This window comes from Eutrigla gurnardus (genome assembly GCF_963514095.1).
Source record: "Eutrigla gurnardus genome assembly, chromosome: 20".
Classification (NCBI taxonomy): domain Eukaryota; kingdom Metazoa; phylum Chordata; class Actinopteri; order Perciformes; family Triglidae; genus Eutrigla; species Eutrigla gurnardus.
This window is the reverse complement of record NC_139931.1, coordinates 17053489-17078758: the sequence shown is the minus strand read 5'-3', so window position 1 is coordinate 17078758 and position 25270 is coordinate 17053489. Positions and strand designations below refer to the sequence as shown.

General features: G+C 42.1%; 3 protein-coding genes across 6 annotated transcripts; all 3 read left to right on the top strand.

Annotated features, from left to right (window-relative positions):
- Positions 1-19: 19 nt before the first annotated feature.
- On the top strand, positions 20-4340 carry rpain (RPA interacting protein). 3 transcript variants are annotated; one of them, XM_084038196.1, is made up of 8 exons: positions 20-141; positions 1432-1511; positions 1617-1802; positions 2048-2120; positions 2774-2885; positions 3060-3123; positions 3887-4027; positions 4215-4340. In XM_084038196.1, exons 2-8 carry the CDS (start codon positions 1440-1442, stop codon positions 4242-4244), a joined length of 678 nt encoding a protein of 225 aa, XP_083894322.1. In that variant the 5' UTR covers positions 20-141; positions 1432-1439; the 3' UTR covers positions 4245-4340. The 3 variants fall into 3 exon arrangements, with proteins under 3 accessions (XP_083894322.1, XP_083894323.1, XP_083894321.1); XM_084038197.1 differs by lacking the exon at positions 20-141 and adding an exon at positions 184-374; XM_084038195.1 differs by lacking the exon at positions 20-141 and having other exon boundaries at positions 1195-1511.
- Positions 4341-5413: 1073 nt separating this feature from the next.
- Positions 5414-14428, top strand: LOC311030833 (26S proteasome non-ATPase regulatory subunit 11A). 2 transcript variants are annotated; one of them, XM_084036855.1, is made up of 13 exons: positions 5414-5558; positions 6224-6325; positions 7435-7631; positions 8445-8502; positions 8645-8839; positions 9206-9350; positions 9670-9730; positions 11096-11158; positions 11275-11400; positions 11989-12024; positions 12116-12167; positions 12342-12485; positions 13366-14428. In XM_084036855.1, the coding sequence occupies exons 1-12, from the start codon at positions 5468-5470 to the stop codon at positions 12482-12484; spliced, it is 1269 nt and encodes a 422-aa protein (XP_083892981.1). In that variant the 5' UTR covers positions 5414-5467; the 3' UTR covers position 12485; positions 13366-14428. The 2 variants fall into 2 exon arrangements, with proteins under 2 accessions (XP_083892981.1, XP_083892980.1); XM_084036854.1 differs by having other exon boundaries at positions 13362-14428.
- Positions 14429-16026: 1598 nt separating this feature from the next.
- Positions 16027-23923, top strand: LOC311031657 (homeobox protein Dlx3b-like). Its single transcript, XM_084038059.1, has 3 exons — positions 16027-16740; positions 18945-19129; positions 21852-23923. Exons 1-3 carry the CDS (start codon positions 16380-16382, stop codon positions 22278-22280), a joined length of 975 nt encoding a protein of 324 aa, XP_083894185.1. The 5' UTR covers positions 16027-16379; the 3' UTR covers positions 22281-23923.
- Positions 23924-25270: the final 1347 nt, after the last annotated feature.

Genomic DNA, 25270 nt, shown 5'->3' with positions numbered 1-25270 from the left:
TAGTTCGTGGGCAATTCGCGTAAAGTCCTCCGAAGTGAAGGCACGCGCTCATCCGCGAGGCTCTGACAGCATCTGATTGAGTCCAGGCAGGAGCGTCTGACTCCGCCTCTGTGACGTCACTGCCACGCACACACTAAACAGGTGAAATCGTCAGGTGCACCTGAGTGTGCAGCAGCCGACGTCGTCTTCTTCGTTCTTTTTCTGGGTTATTGTAATTGATTATATGAAACTGAACAAGAATAAGCTGCTTAATGAGTTGCTACTTTGCTGCGATGCCGAAATGTTTGCTCAAATAGTGCAGAAACACCCAGTTGCTGGTAAAAATCCCGGATTCAAAATCTTACTTTAAGGGGACGTGTCATGCTCATTTCCAGGTTGGTAGTTGTATTTTGGGTTGCTGCTATGGTAACATGCTATAAAGTCTTGCAGAAATCACTTAATGTCAAAAGTATTAGATACCAAATCCCCAGCCTTTCTTTTTCTCTTCCCGCTTGTTCTTGGTGTCTAAATTTTGGAAGGATTTGTTTAGTCATTTTTGAGTGGTAAAATAATGTTCAATTGAGCATCAAGTCTGTGTTATAAAGGTATCAACCCAAAACATGCTGCAATAACTTTTGAGCAGGGTGGTCATCATATATGCCAATCAGCAATGTTCTCTTTTACACTTTTACAATTAATTTGAATCAATTTAAATATTAGGCTCGTTCGGGGATGCTCTGTAGCCTCACAGCGAGAGGGTCCCATCGACCCTTGAAGATAATCAGAATCCCTCGGGAAATTGTACAGCTGCAGTTGCTCCATAAGAGTCAGGAAAGAGAGTCAAATAAGTATAAACATATAAAGTATAAAATAATGCCACGAAATATATGTAATGTATGAACATAATGTATTTATATTTAACATTATACGGTATAGTAGTGTATCTGCTGTTGAGGTAATATCATATAATCTAGTGCACATATGTAAAGTTTGACAGTTACTGTATTAAGTGTGTGTGTTTCTGCCTTTTTCTTTTTTTAAGCACACTGTAGGCTAATTTCTCGTTTTGATAAGGTCTATATAAATAACCTCTCGTATTGTCTATATTGCGATTGTTATTAATATTACCAACCACATGAGATATGTGTGTTAACAGACTGAACTTTTATTGCACAACATGAGACTAATAGCCCACGATCTAGCGTTAAATATGAGACTCACACAGGTATTTTCCTGACAATCCTGACCATCCAGTAGGTGGCGGTAATGCACCGTTAAGCTGGTTTGCCAATCGCCATTAAACTTACAGAAGAAGAAGAAGCCCGCGCATATGAAGTTCCGGGTCACGGGGTTAAAAGATGAAATGTTTTGGTTTAGGAGGTTCGCCCAGTTTTAGCCAGTTTGTTTGTACTTATTTTGTGTTTTATTTATGTAACTTTGACTCGCTCGTAGCACTTTAGATGGACGCGCTGCACCGACACCGCTCACTTTATAAAGGAACTACTCCGCCATGGAAAGAAGCTTACCGCCAGGTGAGAAAGATAGCGAGCGAAAGTTTACCTGTTAGCTAGCTAGCTCTCTAGTGCTTGTCAAGAGTGTCACGCTGCGTCTCGCTGCTTTGCTTGTGTGTCTTGTAGCGATGTGTAGACAGACTCAAGAACAGCCGGTCGAGGCTGCTGGACAAGTATCGTCAGATGGGAGAGAGCCAGCAGCAGTCCGGGACCTCCATCATCGTCCAGGAGGTGATGGAGGAGGAGTGGACCGCCCTGCAGTCAGAGGACCGGAGGCTGCCCTCGCTGTGGGGGGCTGACGGCATGGCAGAGGTCGGTCTATCTTTATCTTCCTAACTAGTTTCCTTTCTATGTCTAGAAAAACTTCCAGCTTTCTGTGCTCGCTCTGTCAGATGTTTGGTCCCAGAGAGAGCGTGTCTCTACCTTTTACTGTACTTTCTAATAAAGACGTCATTTTTAAATAAGTAAAAAATCAGCACCCAACAATGAAGACATGACTGGAGTGGGCTGGCAGAGCTGAACTGTCTGGAGATCAGCTGTCCTTTCTTTCCAAGCAGATGTTCAGTGTCATGAAGGAGTATGATGAACTGGCAGTCCTGGAAGAAATCCAGCAGGAGCTCATGTCTCACGGTAATTTCCATGAGCCAAACCACCCGGGCGTTTTTACCAATCCAAACTCCTGACTAGGGATGGGAAGATGTAGGATTTTATCGCTGATCACACGTGAAAAAATCAAAAACAAAACACTCACAATAAGTTGATCGTGGTGAATTCCCATTATCAGGATCATCGTAAATATTGTCACCAGCTGAAGAAGCGGTCTGTCATTTATCTATGTATCATGGTACATATGTGAAAAATAGAGCCTGATTTAAAAAAATACATGATACAAATATAATTCATACATTGTGTTTATCCTGTATTTATTGCAGGGAGACCATATGATTCATGATCATCTTATTTAAGATTATTTAATAAAAAAAAAAAGTTTCTTTACTATGTAAAGTGCTACCGGGATGTTTTAGTGCCATTTTAAGTGTTAAGCATATTTGGAAGATTTTTTTGGCAAGGGTGATCATAAATTAAAATGTTCATATCGTCCCATACCTACTCCTGACTAGACAAATGTCGGGTAAAATAAATGGAACTGTCTGTGATACCGCATATCCAAAATGAATATACTTGCAGCAGGGTTGAGATATTTCCTCGGATGCACAAGAAACAAGAATCCCGTTGATTTCGATTCTCGATTAAAGCTGTGTACTCTTTTCTTTTTGCCCAAGAAATGTCCATCATCGAAGAGTACGACAGGAACCTGCAGTTTGAGCAGCAGTACATATCATCTGTCGTGGAGGGGATGGACGAGATGCATATCATTTGCCCCATATGTCACACGTGAGTCCTAGAAACGGCTGCTATACATACGATGTTGACAATGCTGATAAAACCCTTAATTTTTAACTTCTTTTTTGAAGTTGCTCTTAAAAACGTTGTTCTGTTGTCAACTGCACTACATTATTCCCGAAGTTTATCAGTCGATAACTATAGCATGCTTCTTTTGTCTCGCAGGAACTACTTGAACATCAACAGCCTTTTTATCTCCTGCATCTGTGGACTCTACATCAACACTAAGGTTTGTTTGTTGAACTCTGTCATGTGGGGAAAAAAGCTTGTTACCCAAAATATTTAGAAGCCAAATGCATTGCAACGATCAAGACTCACTTGTGCTTTTCCAGACTGAAAAATACATTTAAAATCAAAGTGTAGCCAGCAGTATTATTCCTTTGCAGGTTTCCTTGTGGGATATTGGCTAAATGTAGGTTTTCATAATTTGATTCCTCTTTTAGGGCCAAAGACTGAATCGTCCTATTTTTGTCTCTGTTAAAATGGTCATTACTGAAGGAAAGAAGACAAACGTCAATATAACAGGTGACCCCCAAATGTGTACGCCTGTACGCTCATAAATCCGCCTGACCATCAGCACAGTGGCAGCTGTCATTGGTGTTGTGCAAAGGAATAGGAACTGCTAATTTGGCATACTTTTAATGGTGATTTAATGAATAAAATACAGGACCAAAAAAAGTATACTTCCTGTTTACATGTGTAGTTCTAAAACTTGTAGTTCTAATGAATGATTATCCCCAAAAGAGTAAGACAAAAACACTTCTAAGGCAGAAAATCCCATGAATGGGACTCTATATGCGTGCATAGATATCTGTATTGAAAATATGTAAACTGAGTCGCCCACAATATTCTGAAAATAACAATACAGGTCATGCTAGACCTGTGACGACTCCGTTAAAAGCCTGTAAATAGACATAGAAAAAAACGAGCGTTGAACTGAGTAAGTGCCGACTTTGTTTAACACACTGCAATGTTTCCCACCTCGTCTATAGCATCGTAACGTGACGGCCGGCGTCCTGCAGCGTCTGCTGGAGTCCAGGGTGTCGGAGCACATGGACGACTGTCTCCACAACCCCGTTTTCTTTGTCGCTCCCAACACAGACAGCGCTCCCAACCTCATGATAAGCTGCAAGGTAGGACACGGTCAAAGCTTCAGTATTCACACCCCAAAAAAAAAAGAAAATCTCCAAATCCACAACTCCCTAACCTTTCATGAGCATGTAGGTCCTTTTGTCGTCGTATTATTGTGTGTCATTGTCCACATATGTTCTCTGCTATCTCACTGACCTTCACACGTTTGTTGTTTTCTCTCTCTCTCAGGTTTGCGACTACCTGTCCGTTGTCCTATAAAAGAAGAAGCTGCTCTTATGAGTGACTTAACTCGTGAGAATTTTTAGTTGTTTTATGCTCTGTACGTTTGATGAAATAAAGACTATTTTTGTTATATTTAATGTGTTTATGTTGTTTATTGTACCGTGTATGGGACGACGTGGGATTAAATCACTAATTGTAATTAAACAAAAATAAATTATAATGATAACCAATAAGTTGATCATGGTGAATTTCTGTAGATATCGTCACGAGTGACTGGAAAGATCTGTGTAGCTCGCCGTCATGGAGAAGTGGAAAATACAGCCTTATCAAAAAAATACAGGAAATAACATATTTTAAAATATATTTATCCTTCATTTATGCAGAGATCTTTATGATTTTGATCATCTTATTTCAGACTATTTGATTGTTTTTCATGAAAAAAGATGTCAGGGATACCAGTATCGTTAAGTGCCTTTTTTAAGTGTTTTAAATGTATTTTGATGATTCATCGGGAAATGATCATAAATTGCAATGATTTTGGTCAGGATAATTGTGACACGAAATTCTCACATCATCCCATGCCTAACTGTGTGCTACCATTTCATAACCAACAGTCATGTTGAAGTTATGATGAATTTGTTTGTGCATCGCTTAACTATCGCAAAGTAACATTTCCCTGTTTTTGCTGGCTTTAAAGTGAATTTCACACAAATACCAGGGGATGGGCCGACATTTTCCCATAATAACACAATCTGCTCTGTCAATAAGGCATCCACACTTCTCGAATCAAACGGCCTTGCCAGCACGTATTTGTTGCTACTTTGGCGTCCACGTGTGGAAATTAGCATTGTTACACTATACTGATGACGATTGATGGACGGAAGCCATCTGGTTGTGCTGCCAAGCACCTACATTATATGTTAATTGTAAATAATCCTTTTTTATTTTAAAAGGTCACAGCTGGGTGTTTTTTAGTAGTTAATTTATTATGCATTACACAATATAGTTTAAGCTTTTATCAGGTTTAAAATTATCTTTATTATTTTTCAAATAGATTATCATTCCTTTGTGGGTCATAATTGATGATCCTAATAATTAATGAACTTCACAATCCAGTAGTTCTTTGGTCGTCCCTGCACTTCCAGTCATGCAGCTCTCAACGTCGCCGCTAGGAGGCAGCATTGCTCCGACCGTGCGAACGACCTGACCGGAAAACAACTAGGCAGAGCGGACTCGGAGCGGAGGTAGGCAGAGGAAAGATGGCAGCCGCGGCAGTGGCTGAGTTTCAGAGAGCACAGTCTCTTCTTGGAACAGACCGGAATGCCTCTATCGATATCTTACATTCTATAGGTAAATATAATCGAAACAACACGGCAATGCAGAGAAAATAACGATACGCTCAGACACGGAAGCTGTACACCCCTCCATCAAACGTGGAGCAGTTGAGTTAGCCGGCTATGCTGTTAGCCACTTAGCAGCTAAGCTACGTTAGCTAGCCCTGTGCTGCCCGTCTCTTTTTTCCTCCCGTTGCTTGCACAGTGAGTCAGCAGCAGCGGGCTAGCCGGCTAGCAGCATACCGGCTAGCTTATCAGACAAGCTAACGTTAGCAACCCCGACTCATTCATTGAACAGTAACTTGTGGGTGACAGCTAGCTAGTTAACGGTAGCATTCAGCCAGCGTTGTTAGCAGCTATTCTTCTCCTTGTCAGATGTCAGGCCGACATGGGAATTCATGTAAAACTGAGTTGTGACTCTCTTAACACCGCCTACTTTGTCACAGCCTCCAGTTAATGCGTTGTGTTGATTATTAAAGCGTAGTTGTGTAGCTGTCACTGTCGTTTATTGTTTAATTTGACAGCTCCGATATTCCACAGCTTCGCAAGCCACTTGGCTAGCTGCCATTTAACCCACCTATGCACGGTACAAATGGAGGTGAACACTTACTGTTCATATACCACGGTGGTTCATGTCAGTGCGGATCAATTACATCACCATTATGTGTTTGTGTGTTGTAGTGAAGCGGGACATCCAGGAGAGCGATGAGGAGGCGGTGCGTGTTAAAGAGCAGAGCATCCTGGAGCTGGGTGGGCTGCTGGCCAAGACAGGACAGGCTGCAGGTAACATCAGGAGCATCAGATTCATAACCTGTTTGATTTTGGACACACAAAGCTATACATCTTTATTTTACCCCAGGCAAACCAAATGAGTACGTCTCCTGACTCAAAGTACACAATGTTGAGGTTTTTAACACTTTGGTCACATTGTTCGACTAAAACATTTGTACCTGTCGAGAAACACTTGTTTTGTAGTTGTTTGTAATGTTACTAAAGCATAAATACAACACATTGCTATACTTGTGTGAGTTTGCATGAGTTTGACCATGGGATAATTTGTGTTTGAATGGTGTTTTGATTGGTGGGTGCTAGGCTATGTTAATATTGTAGCTGCTGTATCAACACTCTAAATTAAATAAAATAAAAATTACGTCATCTACATATAAATACTGCAGCAACCTTGTTTTTTGGACCAGAGACAGTCTGAGGTTAATACACATACATTTCTCCACATAGTCCAGTCTGGTCTTTGTACTGATATGAGGTTATATCTTATTGCTCTAGGTGATCACAGACGGATAGAATATTTTCCTCCATTCTTCAGCAACATCAAGACAACAGCTGACAGGCTTTCCTGACACATCGTCACATGAAATACTAGCTCAAGTTGAAATATTTCTGCTTGCGCTAATGTCTGCGTATTTGCCTCATTCACGACATGTCATCCCAGCCTTTAGAGAAAAATAAAGTAGTAGCTGAACATCCTACGGGATGGCCTTTGAATAAAGGTCAAAGTGCTGCAATTAATCAAAACAGCAGAATGGGAAGGAAGTATGACCTTGGTCAAATTAAAGTGCACCAAAATTAGCCAGGGCAGTCCAAAATCACTCCTTATTTACAAACATGGCACCAACGTTACCCTCAACAATAGTGGCTTGTAATGTAAAATATAAAAATGACTATTTAACTATTAAAGGTTTGTTTTGTGTTAGGAAACAATGTGAAATCAAGGGTGTGTGTTTTTCTTTCTTTCTTTTTTTTAACTTTAGCCTTCAGAGTGTTGTGCAGATCTTTTTTGATAATCTGATTTACCTGGAAAACCTTTTTGCTTTCACCAGCCGCTGGCATACTTGTGTGCTTAACCTCTCTCTGTTTTTCTCCCCCCCTCTCAGAGCTAGGGGGTCTACTGAAATATGTACGTCCCTTCCTCAACTCCATCTCCAAGGCCAAGGCAGCCCGGCTGGTGCGCTCCCTGCTGGACCTGTTCCTGGATATGGAGGCGGCCACAGGTCAGGAGGTAGAGCTCTGCCTGGAGTGCATAGAGTGGGCCAAGGCTGAGAAGAGGACCTTCCTCAGGCAGGCACTAGAGGTGAGACTTGGTGTTGTCGCAGGCTTTTTCGGGGTTATAAAGGGTCCTTTCAGGGTTATTGCTCCTTGTCCAGCAACCCAAACAGACAAGCCACCTTGTCGAGCTGAAACGTCATTTCATGGGTTTCTATCTTCCATTCAACAGGATAGGAGGCGGGACATGAAGTTGGTAGGAAGTTGATTTGATGATTGAAAAGATGAGCTTGCCAACTTCTCTAGTTCTGTGCAGTTTCAGATTGATTGATTGATGGATGTAATGATATTATTGGCTGAAATTGGTACTAGTTGACGTCATGTTTTGTTTTACAGGAAGAAAAATATATTGGATTTTAAAATAATAATACAATGACATTTTTAAAAATTGGTTTCGGATGTTCAAAATGTGTGATGTGATCAACTATGATCTGATCCGTAGACTCTCATCTCATAATTGTTTCAGATTTTCTTCATTTTCAGGCTGGTTTTGTTGATTTGAAGCCAGTCCTGGTTAAATGCTGTCTAATAGTGATCGTTGAAGAGGTTTGAAGGAGACATACGTTTCTAAAACGTTAGCAGACTACGATGGCACATCATTAACAAGCCTTAGCACTTATATGCTAAGCTACCTACTTATTGTATACTGAATGTCCAGACCAGACTTTTCTTCTTCTGTTTTTGTTGTTGCAATGAACTAATTAGTGATTGTTAATTTGTGATTAAGGACACCTGAAAAATAACAGTGTTGTGCTGCATGTTTTTATAATTAACATTTATTTTATAAATATAAACAAAAAACGTGGGTCTTGAATTGGTGTTTTTTCTTGTCTCTCCTCAGGCTCGCCTCATCTCACTGTATTTCGACACAAAGTGCTACCAGGAGGCACTACAACTTGGTAAGTGTTGGATCGCCTTGAGTTGTTGGTTTTAATTTCCCTGAGACTCACCGAAAGCTAAGACGAGAATCATCGAGTACAAAACATGGTGGTTCTAGACCCAAAAGCATTGCGTTGGCTCTAAGCGTCCGTCCTTCTGCAGGCACCCAGTTGCTGCAGGAGCTGAAGAAGATGGACGACAAGGCCCTGTTGGTGGAGGTTCAGCTGCTGGAGAGCAAGACATACCACGCCCTCAGCAACCTGCCTAAGGCCCGCGCCGCCCTCACCTCTGCCAGGACGACCGCCAACGCCATCTACTGCCCACCAAAACTACAAGCAGCTTTGGACATGCAGTCAGGTACAGAGCAGGAGGGGTACCGCGTTGTGGGGTATCTGTTGGTCAGACGTAAGTAGCTCGAGATCAGGGCCCACCAACCTTGACTGAGAGCTACCTGAAGGGCAGAGAGTAACTCAAAGTGCTTCTTTTTTCCATTGAATCTTCCAAAATTATACATTTGCTCAGTTTAAATAATGATGCATTTAATAGGGTACATTTAGAGGATAACTCTTCACGATGCTGGCACTCCAATGCTTGGACCAAACAACTCTACCGGTGACTTATTGTTTATTGAACATGAGCCAGGGTTTATACGTTTATTCAAACATGGTGGCTGAAGAACACTGGAGTTGCTGGTAACCTGAGTGTGTGTTTGGTTGTTTCCAGGGATCATTCACGCCGCGGAGGAGAAAGACTGGAAGACTGCTTACTCCTACTTCTATGAGGCCTTTGAGGGCTACGACTCCATTGACAGCCCCCGAGCCATCACAGCCCTCAAATACATGCTGCTCTGCAAAATCATGCTCAATCTGTAAGTGGTGTACCACTCAGATAATGGCTGCGCTGCATTGGAAGAAAAATGATCTTGCTGGGGAGAGGCTGTAAGAATTGTAAAGTCATCATGAACCTGTGGCGGGTCGACCTAGACTGCAGGTCATTCATAAGAACGACTGGATTAGTCATGAAAATGAGAATCTTGAGAGTTTAACTTTGTGTCAATCTGCACTATTGTTGTAGCGTGACAACCTCGCTCTTCCTGGGATGTGAAGCTTTTGTTGACTGGGAGAGACGTCAGAATGGGGTGAAGGTTTTTGTCCTGCTCAGTCTGACGCATCGTGTTTCTGTTTCAGGCCCGAGGACGTCCAGTCCCTCATCAGTGGCAAGCTAGCTCTGCGGTACGCTGGCAGACAGGTATCATTCTACATTCCCCACAATTATTATTCTAATTGAAACCTGACTGACTGTTTGTTAAACCCCTCCTCTCAAAGACAATTGTCCAATCATAGCTTAGCTACCATAAGTAGGCATGACGGACCCGTCTACCTCTGGAGTTCTCCACATGTTGAAACAACATGCTGTCGTAAGGCATTTATGGGTTATTCCTCTATAGGTATTATAATTGATTGAACTGTGATGATGTGTTTGAGATCAGATCCGTCCAATTCATATTATATTATATTTCAGGGTCTTGGGGGCAAAATCTGCTACAGAGGCTATATCCACTATTGTTTGTCTCTCTCATACACACTCTCTCAGCTGTTTTGGGATTGCTGGTGATGACCTCGGGGTGCTTTCCCCCCTGTAGTCATTTGTTCTGGGTTATAAAAAAAAAAAAGAAGCTGATTTTTGTTCCATTGCTATCTTTTCCAGTTGAGAAGTATTGTTTTCTTGGCGATAGTTAGGTGAAATGTGTTATTAATATTGCTCGTTAGGCTGGTATGCAGCAGTTTTTCCATTGTTTATTGTATGTCCTAACATGAATTCGTTTTTATGTGAAACTGCTCTTTTCTTGAGCATGACTCCCTGGTAGAAGAGATCTTGTATCTCAATGGGACCTTCCAGGCTGGATAAAGGATAAATAAACAATAGAGGAGCGGATTAAACACATTTTTGTCTGGGCTCTAAAGTAAATTGCAAATGTTAACATGTCTGGTTATCTACTTATTATCCAGATGTTATCTCCAAGCTTGAGGCAGGAGATCAAACGGAGCGTTTCAGGGAAGAGCTGCTGCAACACAGCCTAAATAAAGTGTTTTTTTAGCATTAAAGCGCGTTAACATGTTCAAGTTGTATGTAACCTGAAATACATGAATAAATCATCTTTAATTAGTTGGGGTCCAGTCATGTAAAAAAGCTGGTCCTGATTAGTACTCCCACTGTGAAAAACAGTGTATTTCTGTTCTGGTCTTCCTTGACTTGGTGCTTAACCTCAGTCCTTCAGCACAATATCATGGGTTTTAGTTTTAAAACAAGTCAGCTGGAAACATTAAAAAGACTGACAGCTGACAGATAAATGAGCTGGCTGGCTCCAGCTAATGAAATCTGCCAGTCACAGTTGTCATTTCGTGACTAAGAATTCTGAATCTGCCACTCTTGTCATTGTAAATGCATAACATGCCAGCAGAGGACAGAAAGCTTTACAGGTGTAGCAACTGTCACTAAGGGGGCGGGGCTTTGATTTTATTAGATGGATGGCTGTTGCTGGATAGACTTTATTTATTTCCATATTTATGTTGAACTTACTCATAACAGTTTGTTAATATTCTCTTCCTCCAGACAGACTCACTTAAATGTGTAGCACAAGCCAGCAAGAACCGGTCGCTGGCAGACTTTGAAAAGGTTTGTTGCTCAAGTTACATATTTCAATCCTTCACAACATCGGGAATGAAACTGCTGTTTCTTTATTTTCTTTAGTTTTGATTTTTGTGATTAAATGAGCTGTTTTCCTCCCACAGGCACTAACGGAGTACAAAGCAGAGCTGAGGGATGATCCCATCATCAGCACGCATCTGACCAAGCTGTATGACAACCTGCTGGAGAAGAACCTCATCAGGGTCATCGAACCCTTCTCCAGGGTCCAGGTGATCTGGACCACATTCAAACACACAGATGAGAACCTTCCTTCATCTAGGACGTTCAATTCAAATAGTTAATTCAATGTTTTTGCAGACAAACGAGCGTAACTCGATAAAGATAAGGATTGAGAGAAATATTTAGAATTGAAAGAAATATTTAGATCTGTCAAAACAATGTGTTGTCCCATTAATAGATGAACCATATTAGACCATTTTATGCCACTGATATAATTCTAATATAATAGTGTAAGTATGTAAGCACACCCTTTTAAAAGGGCAATGAGCTTTTAATCTTAAAGATATTCAGACATTGGAATGTGAAAAATTATTAAAATATCCTAAATATATGAAAACATGTGTGAAATAAAACCACACAAACAAAATGATCAATAAAATGTAAACATGATCATGGTCATATATGGTACGATAAGTCAATAAAACGTACAGATGAAGGAAGATGTGTCCAAATAATAATATTGTGGCATTAAGACTAAATCTACTCATTAAATATTAATAAGCACACTAAGAGTCTACTTGTCATCCACTTGATTATGTGTCTTGACTCGTTCTGCTTGTCCTTCTTCTCTCTAACAGATAGCACACATTTCCTCCCTCATCAAACTATCCAACGTAAGACTGAATGTTTCCTTTTAGACTTTCACGATACGAGTTCTCGTTGTTCCAATGAAATACTCACAATCACATGGCGTCTGCTTTGCAGGGAGACGTGGAGAGGAAATTATCCCAGATGATCCTGGACGAGAAGTTTCACGGTGTGTTTCAAGTCTTCACGTAAACGCCGCATGTTAGATAGATAGATGTTAGACTTTGTGTCCTTGCTTTCAAAATCTGTGTTTTTGTGGTTGTTTCTGACTGACATTGCTGTTCTGAGATCATAATGCTGAACATCCTGTTACTGTTTTTCTCCCGCCCTCCCTACCCGACAGGTATTTTGGACCAAGGTGAAGGTGTTCTGATTGTCTTCGAGGAGCCGGTGGTGGACAAGACGTACGAGGCGGCGCTGGAGACCATTCAGAACATGAGCAAAGTGGTCGACTCGCTCTACAACAAAGCCAAGAAGCTAACATAAGGTCGGCCCCGTCAATGTGACGCTTCCTTAAGTAATAGAGAGACAGGAAACATGCGCTGTGAAGTACCACATAGTGAGGTCATACCTGCTATCGATGGATCAGTGAGATGTTTCCAGCGGTGCATTAAGCTATGCTAATATGAGTATATTTACCAAAATTATATTTAGTCTACTTACATGAATTGTTAAATAAAAATTCCCTGTCAAAACAAAACCAATCATTACATTTAAGAGCCATTTTGCATTCTGGGTTTGAAGGCGTCTGACTATTTCAACACCGTCTCGGAAACTAATTTGTTTAAACAAACAACTGTGTAAACAGTCTGTTTTTTCATTTTGTTATCGTCTCATATACCGTTTATTTGCATAAAACACAGTTCAAATGACGAGGAAACAAATGCTTGTATTTTTATCTAAATATTTGATTTAATTGGAAAGGAATTGGAATATTTGCATTAGTGATTTAAATGAGTGATTAGGAAGATTATTATTCACATGAAGTTGAACAGGTAAAATTCCCTCTTGAATTTTTTATTTCATGTTGCAGTTAAAACAAATGTACCTATTTATCTGTTAACGTTAGCGGTTAGCTCTTAGCGTTCCTTATTCAAGCAGGACCGTGCTGCTGACCGAGGGATGAGAGGGTTAAACACACATGATTTTTAGTCAAATTAAGTTTCAACCCTGGCTAAACATAATTATAGAGCCAGGAGCCGGTTAACAAAGATTGTTCATGAAATCACCTCTCCACTCCTCCACCCCTCCCTACTCATTATCCAGGGACTTTTATATAGAGGTCTATGTAGAGGACTATCATTTTTACCTGGAGACCTGAGAGTACTATCAGTCTTTTCAACCCGTCTTTGTGTTCCCTCAGACAGAGCGACACACCGGTCCTCCTGCGTGGAGCGACGTGGGCCAGTCAGAACCTCCGTTGTTCGCCCACTTCAACCCGGGAGGGACGAGGGGAGGAGGACCAGAGGAGTACAAACACTCCAACAAAAAACCCCAGCAAGCAATTTAACCAGCTGACCAACTGAAGACGACCCCCAACAGAACAAGACACGGACGGAGTGGACACGCTGCTCCTCCTAGTCCTCCTCCGCTCTCCTTTCTCCTCCTTCCAGTCCGACTGGGGTTGATCCGACACAACTATGGACAAATTCAGGCACTGTGCCCCTCTTCTCTTCACTGGTTTCTACTGTATGTAAAGTTGGACGAGCCTCTCTTTCCCACCTCTTTTCCTGTTTCTCTCTGCGCTGGCAATCAGGGAATCTTGTAAAATACAAAATTAAGAATTCATATACAGTACTTACACGTGTATAATATATAAATATTAAAAGAAACATCTGATCAGTTTGCCAACCAGCCCTGAAACCGAGTGAATTTCTCTGGTTTTGAAGAATCCGCCCCTCGGTTAACTCGGCCGTCTGAAGAATGGTTTCAAGAGCAACCCTTTCCTTCCACCCTGAGTGGCCTCACTCGCTCACAAGGCATTCTGGGATTCGTGGACCATACAGGGAATTTGCTCTTCTGTCCACTCGGGGACCGCAAGGAGGGGAGACCTTCATCAACATGCCGAGGTTCAGCCCCCTCCACCTCCCTGCACTCCCACTTCCTGTTTTGTATATAATGTTGCCAAGCACCTGTCCATCTGAGGCCTGATGTATTCACACTGTCCCCTTTTTTTATAATGCGTGAGAACAGAATGAACCTCGCCACCGAGAGCTTGGTCAGTCACAAGTGCTTTTGACGTTGGAGACGTGACTGGAGAGGGAACTCCACGTTCCGAGACGTCGATGTCGGTTGTGCAGAAAAGAGCGGGTTTCGCTGATGAAAATCAAGCTGTACATTTTTGGGAACTTAATTTTGCAAGGACTGGAGGGTTTACCATATGTGACATAGAGAAAGACAAATGCTAATAAAAAAAATTTAAACTTGCAAGCTGTGTGGTTTTAGACCAGTGATACGTCTGCAGTCACCAAGAAAGGTTGTGGAGTAGCCCAACGAATGTATTGATTAATAGCATATTTAGTCTCAACACTGGATCAGAAGAGTGTGATTGAGAGTGCATGAAATGCATCGGCTCAGTTTGATGGCAGGTCAAGAAATCTATTTGTTTGGTGTGAAGGGACGAGAATCGTCCATTTATTTTTTTGTGTCGAGTGACTGTTTCACAAACTGCCATGACACCATGTTGGCTTATATTGATGCATCAATACTAGGATCAGATATTAGTCTGCTATGGACTTAAAAAAGGGGATCAGGTATCAGGTCCCATTATTTTTAATAAATAGCAATTTAGTACATTTATATATCAATGTTCTGGTCAAGCCTGACGTTGCCTACCTCACAAAAGAATAATCCCCAAAATCCAAAAACTAGAGCGCTACAACTCGAATGTGTAACGGTATGAAATGTGGCGCTGGACGAAGACATGATGTTCTGGGTTTGAGCGAGATGGAGCTCATTCTTTATTTGAGTGGTGTGTCTCTTTAATGCATCTGTCACTACGTGGTGGTTGTACCAATGAAACAGATAGAAACGTTCAATTATAAGATTAAAAAAGGTATTTCAACAAAGTCTACTTTGATATAATTAATAGTTTTTATTAAACAAAATGCGATTGTCAATAGGAGTGAGGGAGGAAATAAATAAACAGTGAAAGAGTGGTGTTCAGGCTTTAAAATTAAAAATGTTAATATGGGACAAAATGCATGGAATCTAAGGAATTACACCTGCTTTATTCAACCATTTAGTTTAATTTTGCTTATTGAATCTATTGTGAATAAACATGTCAATAGATTATTTGACACTTTCATCTGGTCTGGGACGACGAGAACCTGGAAGACGTTCAAATCAGCCAGTAAAAATGTTTAAATAAAAATTGTGGGTAAAATAATTTTGTGACAATTCAAACCCTCAGAGCCTCTCACGCTCAACCATTTCCCTGGTGACGTCACTTGAATCCCTAAAGGTTCAGGGTTGAGGCCTTGAGGTCTGGACCGCAACTACTTTGATTTAAAGTCTCAACAGTGACATCTGGTGGCGAGAGACGATCATGTCACCTGAACTCCTCAGCCTTTTGGGAACAATTGACTGCTCTCTGTGTGTAGAAAGAGTCTTTTTTTATTAGTATTCATAGTGTGCAACAATAACGAGATCGCGTTCAGAGCGCGTGCGGTTAGATGTGCTCATTTAAATATTTAATAGCTCCCCCTGTTATCATCACCATCATGTCCTGATGGGCACTTCAACTTTATTGTCGGCTGTTTACGGTGGCTGCTTCTCCAGCTTCTCCAGCCTGGGGCGCGGGAGAAGTCCACGCGTGTAAATAAGGAAAAGGCCTTTTGTTTATCATCAACAACGAAGCACTGATTAACTGTAAATAATCCCGACGAGCGGCGACAACAGCGCTCCTCTCCCAATCTGCATACGAATGGAGACGCGGCCGCGTAAAGCCGACGCGTAAACACTCCTTATCACAACCCCATTATGAGCAGTAAAATCGTTATCTCTGCTGCTGAAGTCCTGCGTGTGTAGGGCTTTACGTCCTCGAGACCTCTGCGGGCATGCCAACTGTTCACGCGCTCTGGTGAAGGCCCGAGAAGGAGAGGTTTCTGCGGGGAGGAGAAGCGGAGCCAGACAGGCGACAGTCAGCGGCGTCTTGGCCCCGGGGCAGAGGCAGGGAGCGAGCAGGCGAGCCAATGAGAAGGAGACATCCACTCCCCTCTGTCCTGCCCGGCTCGGCTCAGCTCGGCGCGCCCTGTAATTAGGAGCTCTCGCTTGGGGTTGGGCGCCGCCACGGTGGACAGCCCGGTGCTGCTGCGTCGAGGGAGTTTTTGGGAACGCCAGCTCTCCGCGGCGAGCGCGAGGATCTCTTCAGAGCGACGACATGAACGGGCAAGCCTCACCTGCCTTCGAGGAGAAGAAACCGTCCCTGTCCGGCATCATGGCCGGGAGCTCCATCTCGGCCACCAAGGATTCCCCGACCCTGCCGGAGTCCTCGTCCACCGACATGGGCTTCTACAGCGGCCAGAGCGTGCTCCACGGCTCGCAGGATTTCTACAGCGCGGCGGCGCAGCAGCCGTACGCGGCGCAGCACGTGAACCCGTACGCGTACCACCACTACAACTTGCACGGGATGGGTGCCGGCGGCGCGTACCCCGTCGGCAAGTCAGAGTACCCGTACCCACACGCCGCATACAGGGAGCACGACGCGTTCAGCAGGGAGGCGCAGGCAACGCTGCAGGACGGTGAGTTCAATATGCAAAGTACAAGTATTAGATATTAATGTTGGCTCTTTTTCACGACGAACTGCTCGTGACAAAGCTCTGTAAAGGTCCATCAACGTGAAAAGCCACGTTGACCCCCCCACCCCCCCCTGAGGCTGACGCTTGGCAAGAGCTCACGTCTAGCCATATAAACCCAATAATTACGCACGTCTTTTACGCACGGAGACAAACGGTTCCAAACCATTTTATTCATCCTTTGGGAGCATTAAAGTGATTCTCTCTCAATATCGAGCTTCTAAATCTCCATCAGATGATAAGTGATGTCAGAGTGACATAAATATACTGTCAGAGTGTGTAAACTGAATATATATGTCTCTCATTTATTTTAAGAATTTGTATTTTTTTAAATCTGTAATGTAGTCCTTCAGAACTTAAATGCATTACAAACGTGGATCATAAATTCCTAAAAAACATATTTAATTATTGGTTTCAGTGGAGTTTTTCTGTGCATTTTTTGTTTGTTTGTTGTTGTTGTTTTTTTGCTTGCAGGAAGAACTCACTAATTAAACACTCAATCTTTTTACTGGTTTACTTCTGGTTTGACTGGCCAGGGATGTTCCCCAACTCCACTTTTGCACTGATGGTTCCAAAGAAAGTACCTGTGACTCGCAGTGTTAGAGGAAGGTAGAGGGGAGGAGGGGGGAACAGAAAAGGAAACGAGATAAGTTCAAGCCTACAGGAGAAGAGTTGAGGAGAAAGACCTCCGAGTTTGAGGTAAATCCACGTAGTTGTTGTTGTTGGATGGAAGCTCATCTTTGAACCTTCAGATTTCAGATTGATCAGAAGCCTTTGGATGGAAGCCATGGCCTCATTCTAGCAGGGGACTTTTCAGCTTCACCTACTGCCTGTCAGGAATGAAGAAGTAATTAATTAACATGTAAATCAGTTGGTTTATTGGCACTCACCTGAGTCCATGCCAACACAAATACGCTTGTCATACAAGCAGATTTAAGACATTCTGGAACAAATGAACACATGTAATTTGGGCTCTTTGACTTCCCCGCAGCCAGGCTGTGTTGAAAAGCTTTCTTTTGTTTTTAGTTCTTTTTTTTTGCTTTTTTCTTGAGCCTGGAAGATTTCTCTGTACAAACTACAGAGGAAAACCAAACTCGACGGACTGGTGTGCTGTTTTTGACATTCCAGTTGGGAGTTGACTCCTGGAAAAGGCCCCGGGGGACTTTGGCCCACAGCCATGCACCTCAGGTGTCACGACATGTCAGTCTGCCTCTGCCTTTGAATCTTCCGACAAGTGCGGCTCCTTGTCATGCCATGCATGTGGGCCCCGCCCAAATATATATACAAAAAAAAAATATAAAATGTATATATTATAGATGCATAAAAACGCCTAGTGATACAAATTAAAATGGCCCCAAATAACATTTCTCTATCTGAATTCCTGTGTTTTGTTTTATTTTATTACAGTTCAAGCCATTAAAACACATTTTTAATCACCTTCAGATTGATTACATTCAGAAAAAAATAGAAAAAATACTGAATGCGTGACCTCAGTGTCCTTCATGGTAACATAACCTTGTGTAGTAAAAAAAAAACCTCTTGGATATACATAAGTGTATGTTCATCGGTAATAAATGCTGACCAACTACTCCAAAATGTTGACTTATCAATTTATCAATTCTGATCATTTAAAAAACTCTTACTATATTTTAAATGCATACAAATGAAATATTACAATATTGCATTTGCTGTACAGATTGAATATGAGGGTCAAACGTGTATTTTAAATGTTGTTCATCAAGGTTAACAAATGTGTATATAGTAAAGTTGTCTGTCTCCCTAAAAGAAGAAATGTGGATACAAGAATAAGAGCCAGACGAGGAGAGATGTATACAAGCAGCCTCCAGGCTTCATGAAAAAGCACCTATAAATCTGTCTCCCTCCCCGGCTGTGGGAGACACTCAGACCAAAATTACAAGTTCAGAGCGCTGGCGGAATTTCTTTGAAACTTCGGGGTTGTAGCGGCCGCATCTATTTTGGTGCTACAACTCCTCTGCACAAACTGAGCCTGATGCAAGTTCATGTGCTTGTTGGAGGAAAGGGGATATACAGCATGTGGAAAAAGATTCAGTTTTGATCATTTCAGAAGAAGAAGTAAACAGCATGATGTTTGGGGGGATTCTTGACCTTTGTGTTGCTTCCTCCTACAGTGAAAGAGGAACCAGACATGGAGGTGCGGATGGTCAACGGGAAGCCCAAGAAGGTGCGCAAGCCGCGGACCATTTACTCCAGCTACCAGCTGGCGGTCCTGCAGAGGAGGTTCCAGTCGGCCCAGTACCTGGCCCTGCCGGAGCGGGCCGAGCTGGCCGCTCAGCTGGGCCTTACGCAGACACAGGTGAGGCTGCAGGGGGCGCCGTCCAAAGAAGACTGCATTTTCTGAACAATACATAAATACACCAAAAAATCACACCGCAAACGGGTAAAAATGTCTTTAAGTGTTCATTTTATACATGTGAGACGTCAAATGGCAAATTCAGTTAAAGCCCATCAGGTGTGTGTAAGAGCCGAAAGCAGCTGATGTTTTAATTTCAACTCGAAGGCCCAGAGTTAGTCGTCAGACCGTGAGTACTGACGGGAGCTGAGTTGTCATGTGAAGCGTGAAAGACGAGAGCAGTCAAACTTATGAACGACGGAATGAATCTCTGTAAACAGATTCTGCAGGCAACGGGACTAGATATGGGAGCAGAAGTGTGCTGATTTGTTCTTTTTGTAGTGCAAGTAGTATTGACCAATCAGGTTCAAGCAGGCTTTGGTTGAACGCAGGTAAACCAGGTCCGTGTGGAGAGCAAAAGCAGGTGGCCCAAATGCAATCTGGGAAAACTAGTGGCTGTCGGCTGACAGCGTCGTCACATCGTCAGCTTTGAAATGGTGAAGTTTGTCTTGAATTTTAAAGTCGAGCTGAAACGGAGTCTCTAGTCGGAGTTGCAAATTGATGGATGGATGGACATTTCAACCACCTCTATTCAGACTACTATTTGCGAAGTAAAGCTATAGAAGAGTAATGCTTCGTTACTCTCCCTCTGTGTGTGTTGTTACGAGCTACTCTATATCACATGCCTTTCAGTGCATGTTTTATGCACCCTTCATTTTCTGTGGAAAACATGAAAACATGGTGGAACTAGCAAGTTAACATTAGCTAGCTAACTAGCCAGATGCTAAAGGAGTAAAAGGAAACAATACTTAATTTAAAACACTCCTGGTTTGATTAGAGGGTGTCAACATTCTTTTATGTCATGACCTAGATTAGTCAAAAACGGGCCTAGCAAGATTACCACTAATTTAAAACAGTCAACAGCACGTTATGGAATTTCCAACCATCAAATGTCAACGTTTTAAAATCAATTTGGTGAGAAATGTCAGTATGAACCCCAGCATAGCGTTTATTTTACAGCTGTGCAGTTACTCTTTATGAGAATAGTATGTAGTGCCACACACGGCCACACAAGGTTACATTTAACAAAATAAATGAAGGATAAAAGTGTGAATATAATGTCTAAAAATAGAAGAGCTCGAGTTCGACAGTTATCCCTGTGAGTTGTTACTGTCGTGAATGTCAGGTTTATCCAGTCATACTTTTGCTGCCTTAATGATTTACTACCGCATGAATTACCTCGTTGACTTGCGGTGCAGCTTGTTTCAACGCGGCGGCTGTAAATGATTGTTCGTTGTTATGCTTGGGCTGTGTACACAAGCTTTGAGAAAACAAAGGCATGAGCCATCCCACTGAACTTGAAACATATGATTTGTCGTGTCGTTTGATTTGATGCTCTCATGGATTAAATATTGTTTATACAAATGACAGCATGACTAAAGCTCCCATTGTACCATAATAGTTCGCTGGAGCTGCGATAATCTATTCTATGACACCACCTCTGCTGGCCAAAAAACTGTTCTTACACAATGTTTTGGGTTTCATGCAATTTAAATTTGCCTGGTTTATAATAAAGAAACAACAGCTGTTTAGTGGCCTAGACCCGTTTCAGGAATCATTTTGATTAAAGAAATGAAAAAAACAAACAGAGGCAACAGCATGGATAAATATTGCTCTTCCTAGTCGATATGAAGTTAATAAAGCACATGCATTAAAAGCTGCATTACTTGGTAGAGAAATGAGCAGAGGAGACCAGATGGCATGTGTTGGCATACAAAGTGCCTGTTCACACAAGTCCAATACACACTCTTTTATTTCTCACTTCAATTTTGCATATTTATTTTCCAAAAAGAGTCAAATGGATCAGTGTATAAAAGAAAAAACAGTTTCTAGTTTTATTGATTAAAGTAATTGTTCTTTCCGTCTTCTACTAGTTAGCATCCTGTAAAGTGTCAATTTCTCCCATTTTGCTTCCATTCATTCCATTATGAAAAAAAATCCTCTATTATATCTGCTATATATTCTTCTTCTTCTTGCCAATATTCACTCTCTTTTAACTTTAAGTTTGGTCTCCACCAACTCTGGCTGTTTAGCTGCTAAATGCTCCACTTTGTTGCTACCAGCTAGTTACACACTTTCCCACCGAGACGTGTCGCTACAAGCATATCTCTGTGTGCCGTCTGTGTGTCTCCACTTGTGTACCGTTTAGACGCAACTGACAGATAAGTACGTCATTTAAAACCCACAAACAGCCATGAGCGCTAAAATTCTTGCCAGATTCACTCGCGGCACATGGAGAAAACAGGCCAGATGTCAAAACTATTTCTAGAGATCGTGAGTCGGTCAATGGTTTTACATGGGTTATCAGCCAGAGTTGTAGTATAACTGTAATGCCAAATAGCGCCACCTGGTGGTGCCTCCTTTTGTCGTAATGTATTGGGAGTTGAGCTGAGCGTTACGACTCCGACCGACGACTACAAGTCTTAACTGAGTTGGCGCATGTTGAGCTAACCGGCTATCCCGGGTTCCTGCTAACTAGCCCCACACTGCTAGCTACTTCTAACCACACCAACCATGTAGCAATAGGTGCCAAAAGGAGCTGGTTGAGCCCAAATCCAGAGCAACACAAGAGTGAATACTGGAAATGAATCGATCATACCTTCACATTTGATGCTTTTTCTTCCAGGTCAAAATTTGGTTCCAGAACCGACGCTCCAAGTTTAAGAAGCTCTACAAGAACGGAGAGTTTCCACTCGGGGAAATGCCTCTTGAGCACAGTCCAGATGCAAGCGATTCCATGGCCTGCAACTCCCCTCCATCGCCAGCTGTGTGGGAAAACAACAACAGTAACACAAACAACAACAACAACAACAGCAGCAGCAACACAACCGGCAGCGGCAGCATCAAGAGTAATGCAATGATGGAGCCAGCCAGCAGAGGGCAGGGTCCCTATCAGCCTCCGGTGGATTCCTCGTCCACCTGCATGGGAGAGTACACACACCAGAACTGGTACGAGCAGCAGGGCTCGCATTTAGGCCTGGAACAGTCGGGCCCGACGCACCACACGCCATCGACAGCGCCGCCCGCCACACAGAGCCTGGGAGCCGTCTACTGACGCCCAAACATTCACTCAACAGTTTGACTGGAGCCCATGTTGAAAACTGAGGGGAATTTTGTTTTTTTGTTTTCAGGATGATTCGGAGCGCTCTCTGGAATCAGAAACACCTGCCAGTAATCATCAGACACGAGTCGCGTCTGGGAAATCTAACCCACACGTTGTCAAACAGTCTCATCGAAAGTAAATATGGATCGAAAACAAGTGGCGACCTCAGTTACCCCGTCGTCCTCAGCTCCGAAGCTTGTGAACTCACAGAGATTAGATGGTGATTGTGATGGCGAATATTTAATATATTTAATATTTTTAAATAGGACCATATTTACGCCAAAATGAGTCTTTTGATTTCCTCTTCTGGGAAAGAGCCTCGACGCATCATTTTCCCCTCTAACCAGAACACTACTGACATTTTCCAGGCTTTGCAGAAAAATAACCTTTAAAATATGAAGGGCTTTAAATTGACAGAAAACATGGTTGTTTGTTGTTAAAGACTAGCAATGCTGATCCTTTAAAATAAAACACCAACATCAGCCAAACACAGAAGACTGTAGAGACACTGAAATGAAAGTTCTATACAAACTATTTTTGCACACAGAAATTATTTTGTCCAAAAGGCTTTATTTCTTGTAGACCCACCTGAAGACGACAAAAGTAAAAAAGTATAGAAACAAACAAGCATGCACACCAGAATGGGTGAGAATGTCGCTCTGGTAGCTGTGGCTGATAAATTGCCTTAAGTGATGTCACTTGAGTCAGTCTGTAGCGTCTGCAAGTTTGAAAATGAATACGATCTGAGGGTTTGGAGTGAGATAGAAGTGAGCTCATCTCTGCTGGAGGCTACATGAGCTGCTAACAGGACCCGAATCCCAGAGCGACCTGTCAGCGGGAAAGTTGCATTGTGGGTAATGAAGGTGCCAGGTTTTGCCATGGAAGAAGAATGTGTGGAATAAAAAAAAAAAGAAGACAACATCTCTTCATTGTGAGTTCGACAACGTTGTCATTGAATGGACTTTCCTTTAAAGAGTTGCAAGAAAATGTCTTCCCTCCTAGCATACCGTTGATGAAGCCCTCTATTACAGGAAAAACCCTTATGGAGTGAAAATGAAAGGTAAACCAGAGAGACACTGTCTGAAATAAAGGATTTTTTATTTAACTAGGTTTAAATTAATTTTACCAAAGGTAAGAAAATATAAAACTTAATACATGATCCTTTCAGTAAAACTTAATACAAAGTAGAAGTATGATAGGACTGTCAGTAATTTATGTTTAGTTGTTTTTTTATTTGTAGTCTCACATGGGAAGAATTTTTTAAAAAGAGAGTAGGCTATCTAGGTGGCCGAGATATCCCAAAGTTTAGCCCCTAGTATGACTCAAGCTCCAAAAATACAACTCCCATAATGCCACGTCACGTCGCGCCTTTCACTCGTCCCTCCTTGCTTAATGAATGCCCACCTCTTTCAAACTCCGCGTTTGCCTTTTGAACGCAGATTTTCTGTTTAGAATTTGAAATCCCCTACCACTAAACCGAGATGACCCTGATGACATCACTATGACATCATCAGGGTAACTTGACAAAGCCACAGATGACATTATACTACTGTTTTCAGGGGCTGAGTAGGACTCTTCTTCATGATACCTAAACAGATTCTCATTGATAAAACACTACAAGGCTCTAACCTCTTCAGAAATGATCAAAAACAACAAAAAAAGCCAGTTGGTGCTAAAGTTATTAAAAAATAAGCTGTATATATTGTATTCACACATGCTGTACTCAGGATTTTATTTATGATGTCAACTGATCAAAAGCAGCACTACAGTTTGTGCCTTAGGAGCTTTTTTTCTGCTGTTTTTTTCTCTTCTTCTCGGAAATGATCAAAAAATAAAATGTCAATTGTATATATTTGAATCAGCAGCTGGTGTATTATTTTCAGCATGTATTTACGTGTGAACGCGGCACGCACGCACACAGCGGCGTCGAGAGGGTGCTGACGGTGCTTTTGCTGGTAAGCTGGTGCCTGGAAGAGTGAGTCAGACAATAGATACAGGTTGCACCCATCTATATATTACACACACACACACATACAGAGAGAGAGAGAGTGCGTGTAAAGGAGGTTGTGGGAGGTGACAGTGCAGCAGACACTCTGGAGTCTCTGGATACTAATAACACAGAGAGAGACGGGTGTACACTGCTTTCATGTGGCACACAGTTGGAGAGGGGAGGAGAGACGTGTGTGTGTGTGTGTGTGTGTGTGTGTGTGTGTGTGTGTGTGTGTGTGTGTGTGTGTGTGTACGTGTGTGCAACAAACAAGCTGCTCTCCAGGCTCTCAACCAACCAAACCCACAGGTTAGCCAACAAAACGAGGGCGTAATGAGGAAGAAAAACATAGACAAGGATACCGACCCTGAAAAAGTAGGCATCGTACGATTCTGTGAATCACGGTATACGTTGAATGGCCCAATTTTTAAACCTAAAAATTGTGTTCTACATGTTTCAGCCCTCCTATCAGGTTTGCTGAAATACACAATGCCGCTTGATTGATTACGCTCGTTAAAAACATTTTCGTGAACACTATTAAATTAAAAAAAAAATGCCTGTAGCGGACTTTCTGATATTGCTAGTGTTTTCAAGGCATCATTTTGGAGAAAAAAAATAAGAGAAAGGAGGTAGTGTCCTCTGACACACCTGTCACGCAGCCAGAAGCCAGCCATTTTATTTTCTAAATGCAAGTCGTGTCCTGATGTCGGTTCAGTGGCTGCAGTTTGATGCCGCGTCGCGTGTCAAACGTAGGCTATAGATGCTGCAGGGAAGTTAGCGTCCCTCGACAAAAGTGGGTTTCAGATTATTGAAATTGAGTAATTGAAAATAATCTTCACAAATGAAACCACTTTTATGATTTTTAAAGAATGAATGTAATCGCCGCAAGTAAAAAGCTAACGTTGTAAATGAATGGCTGTAATAACTAAAATATGTAGCGCTTGACATGGAGGCG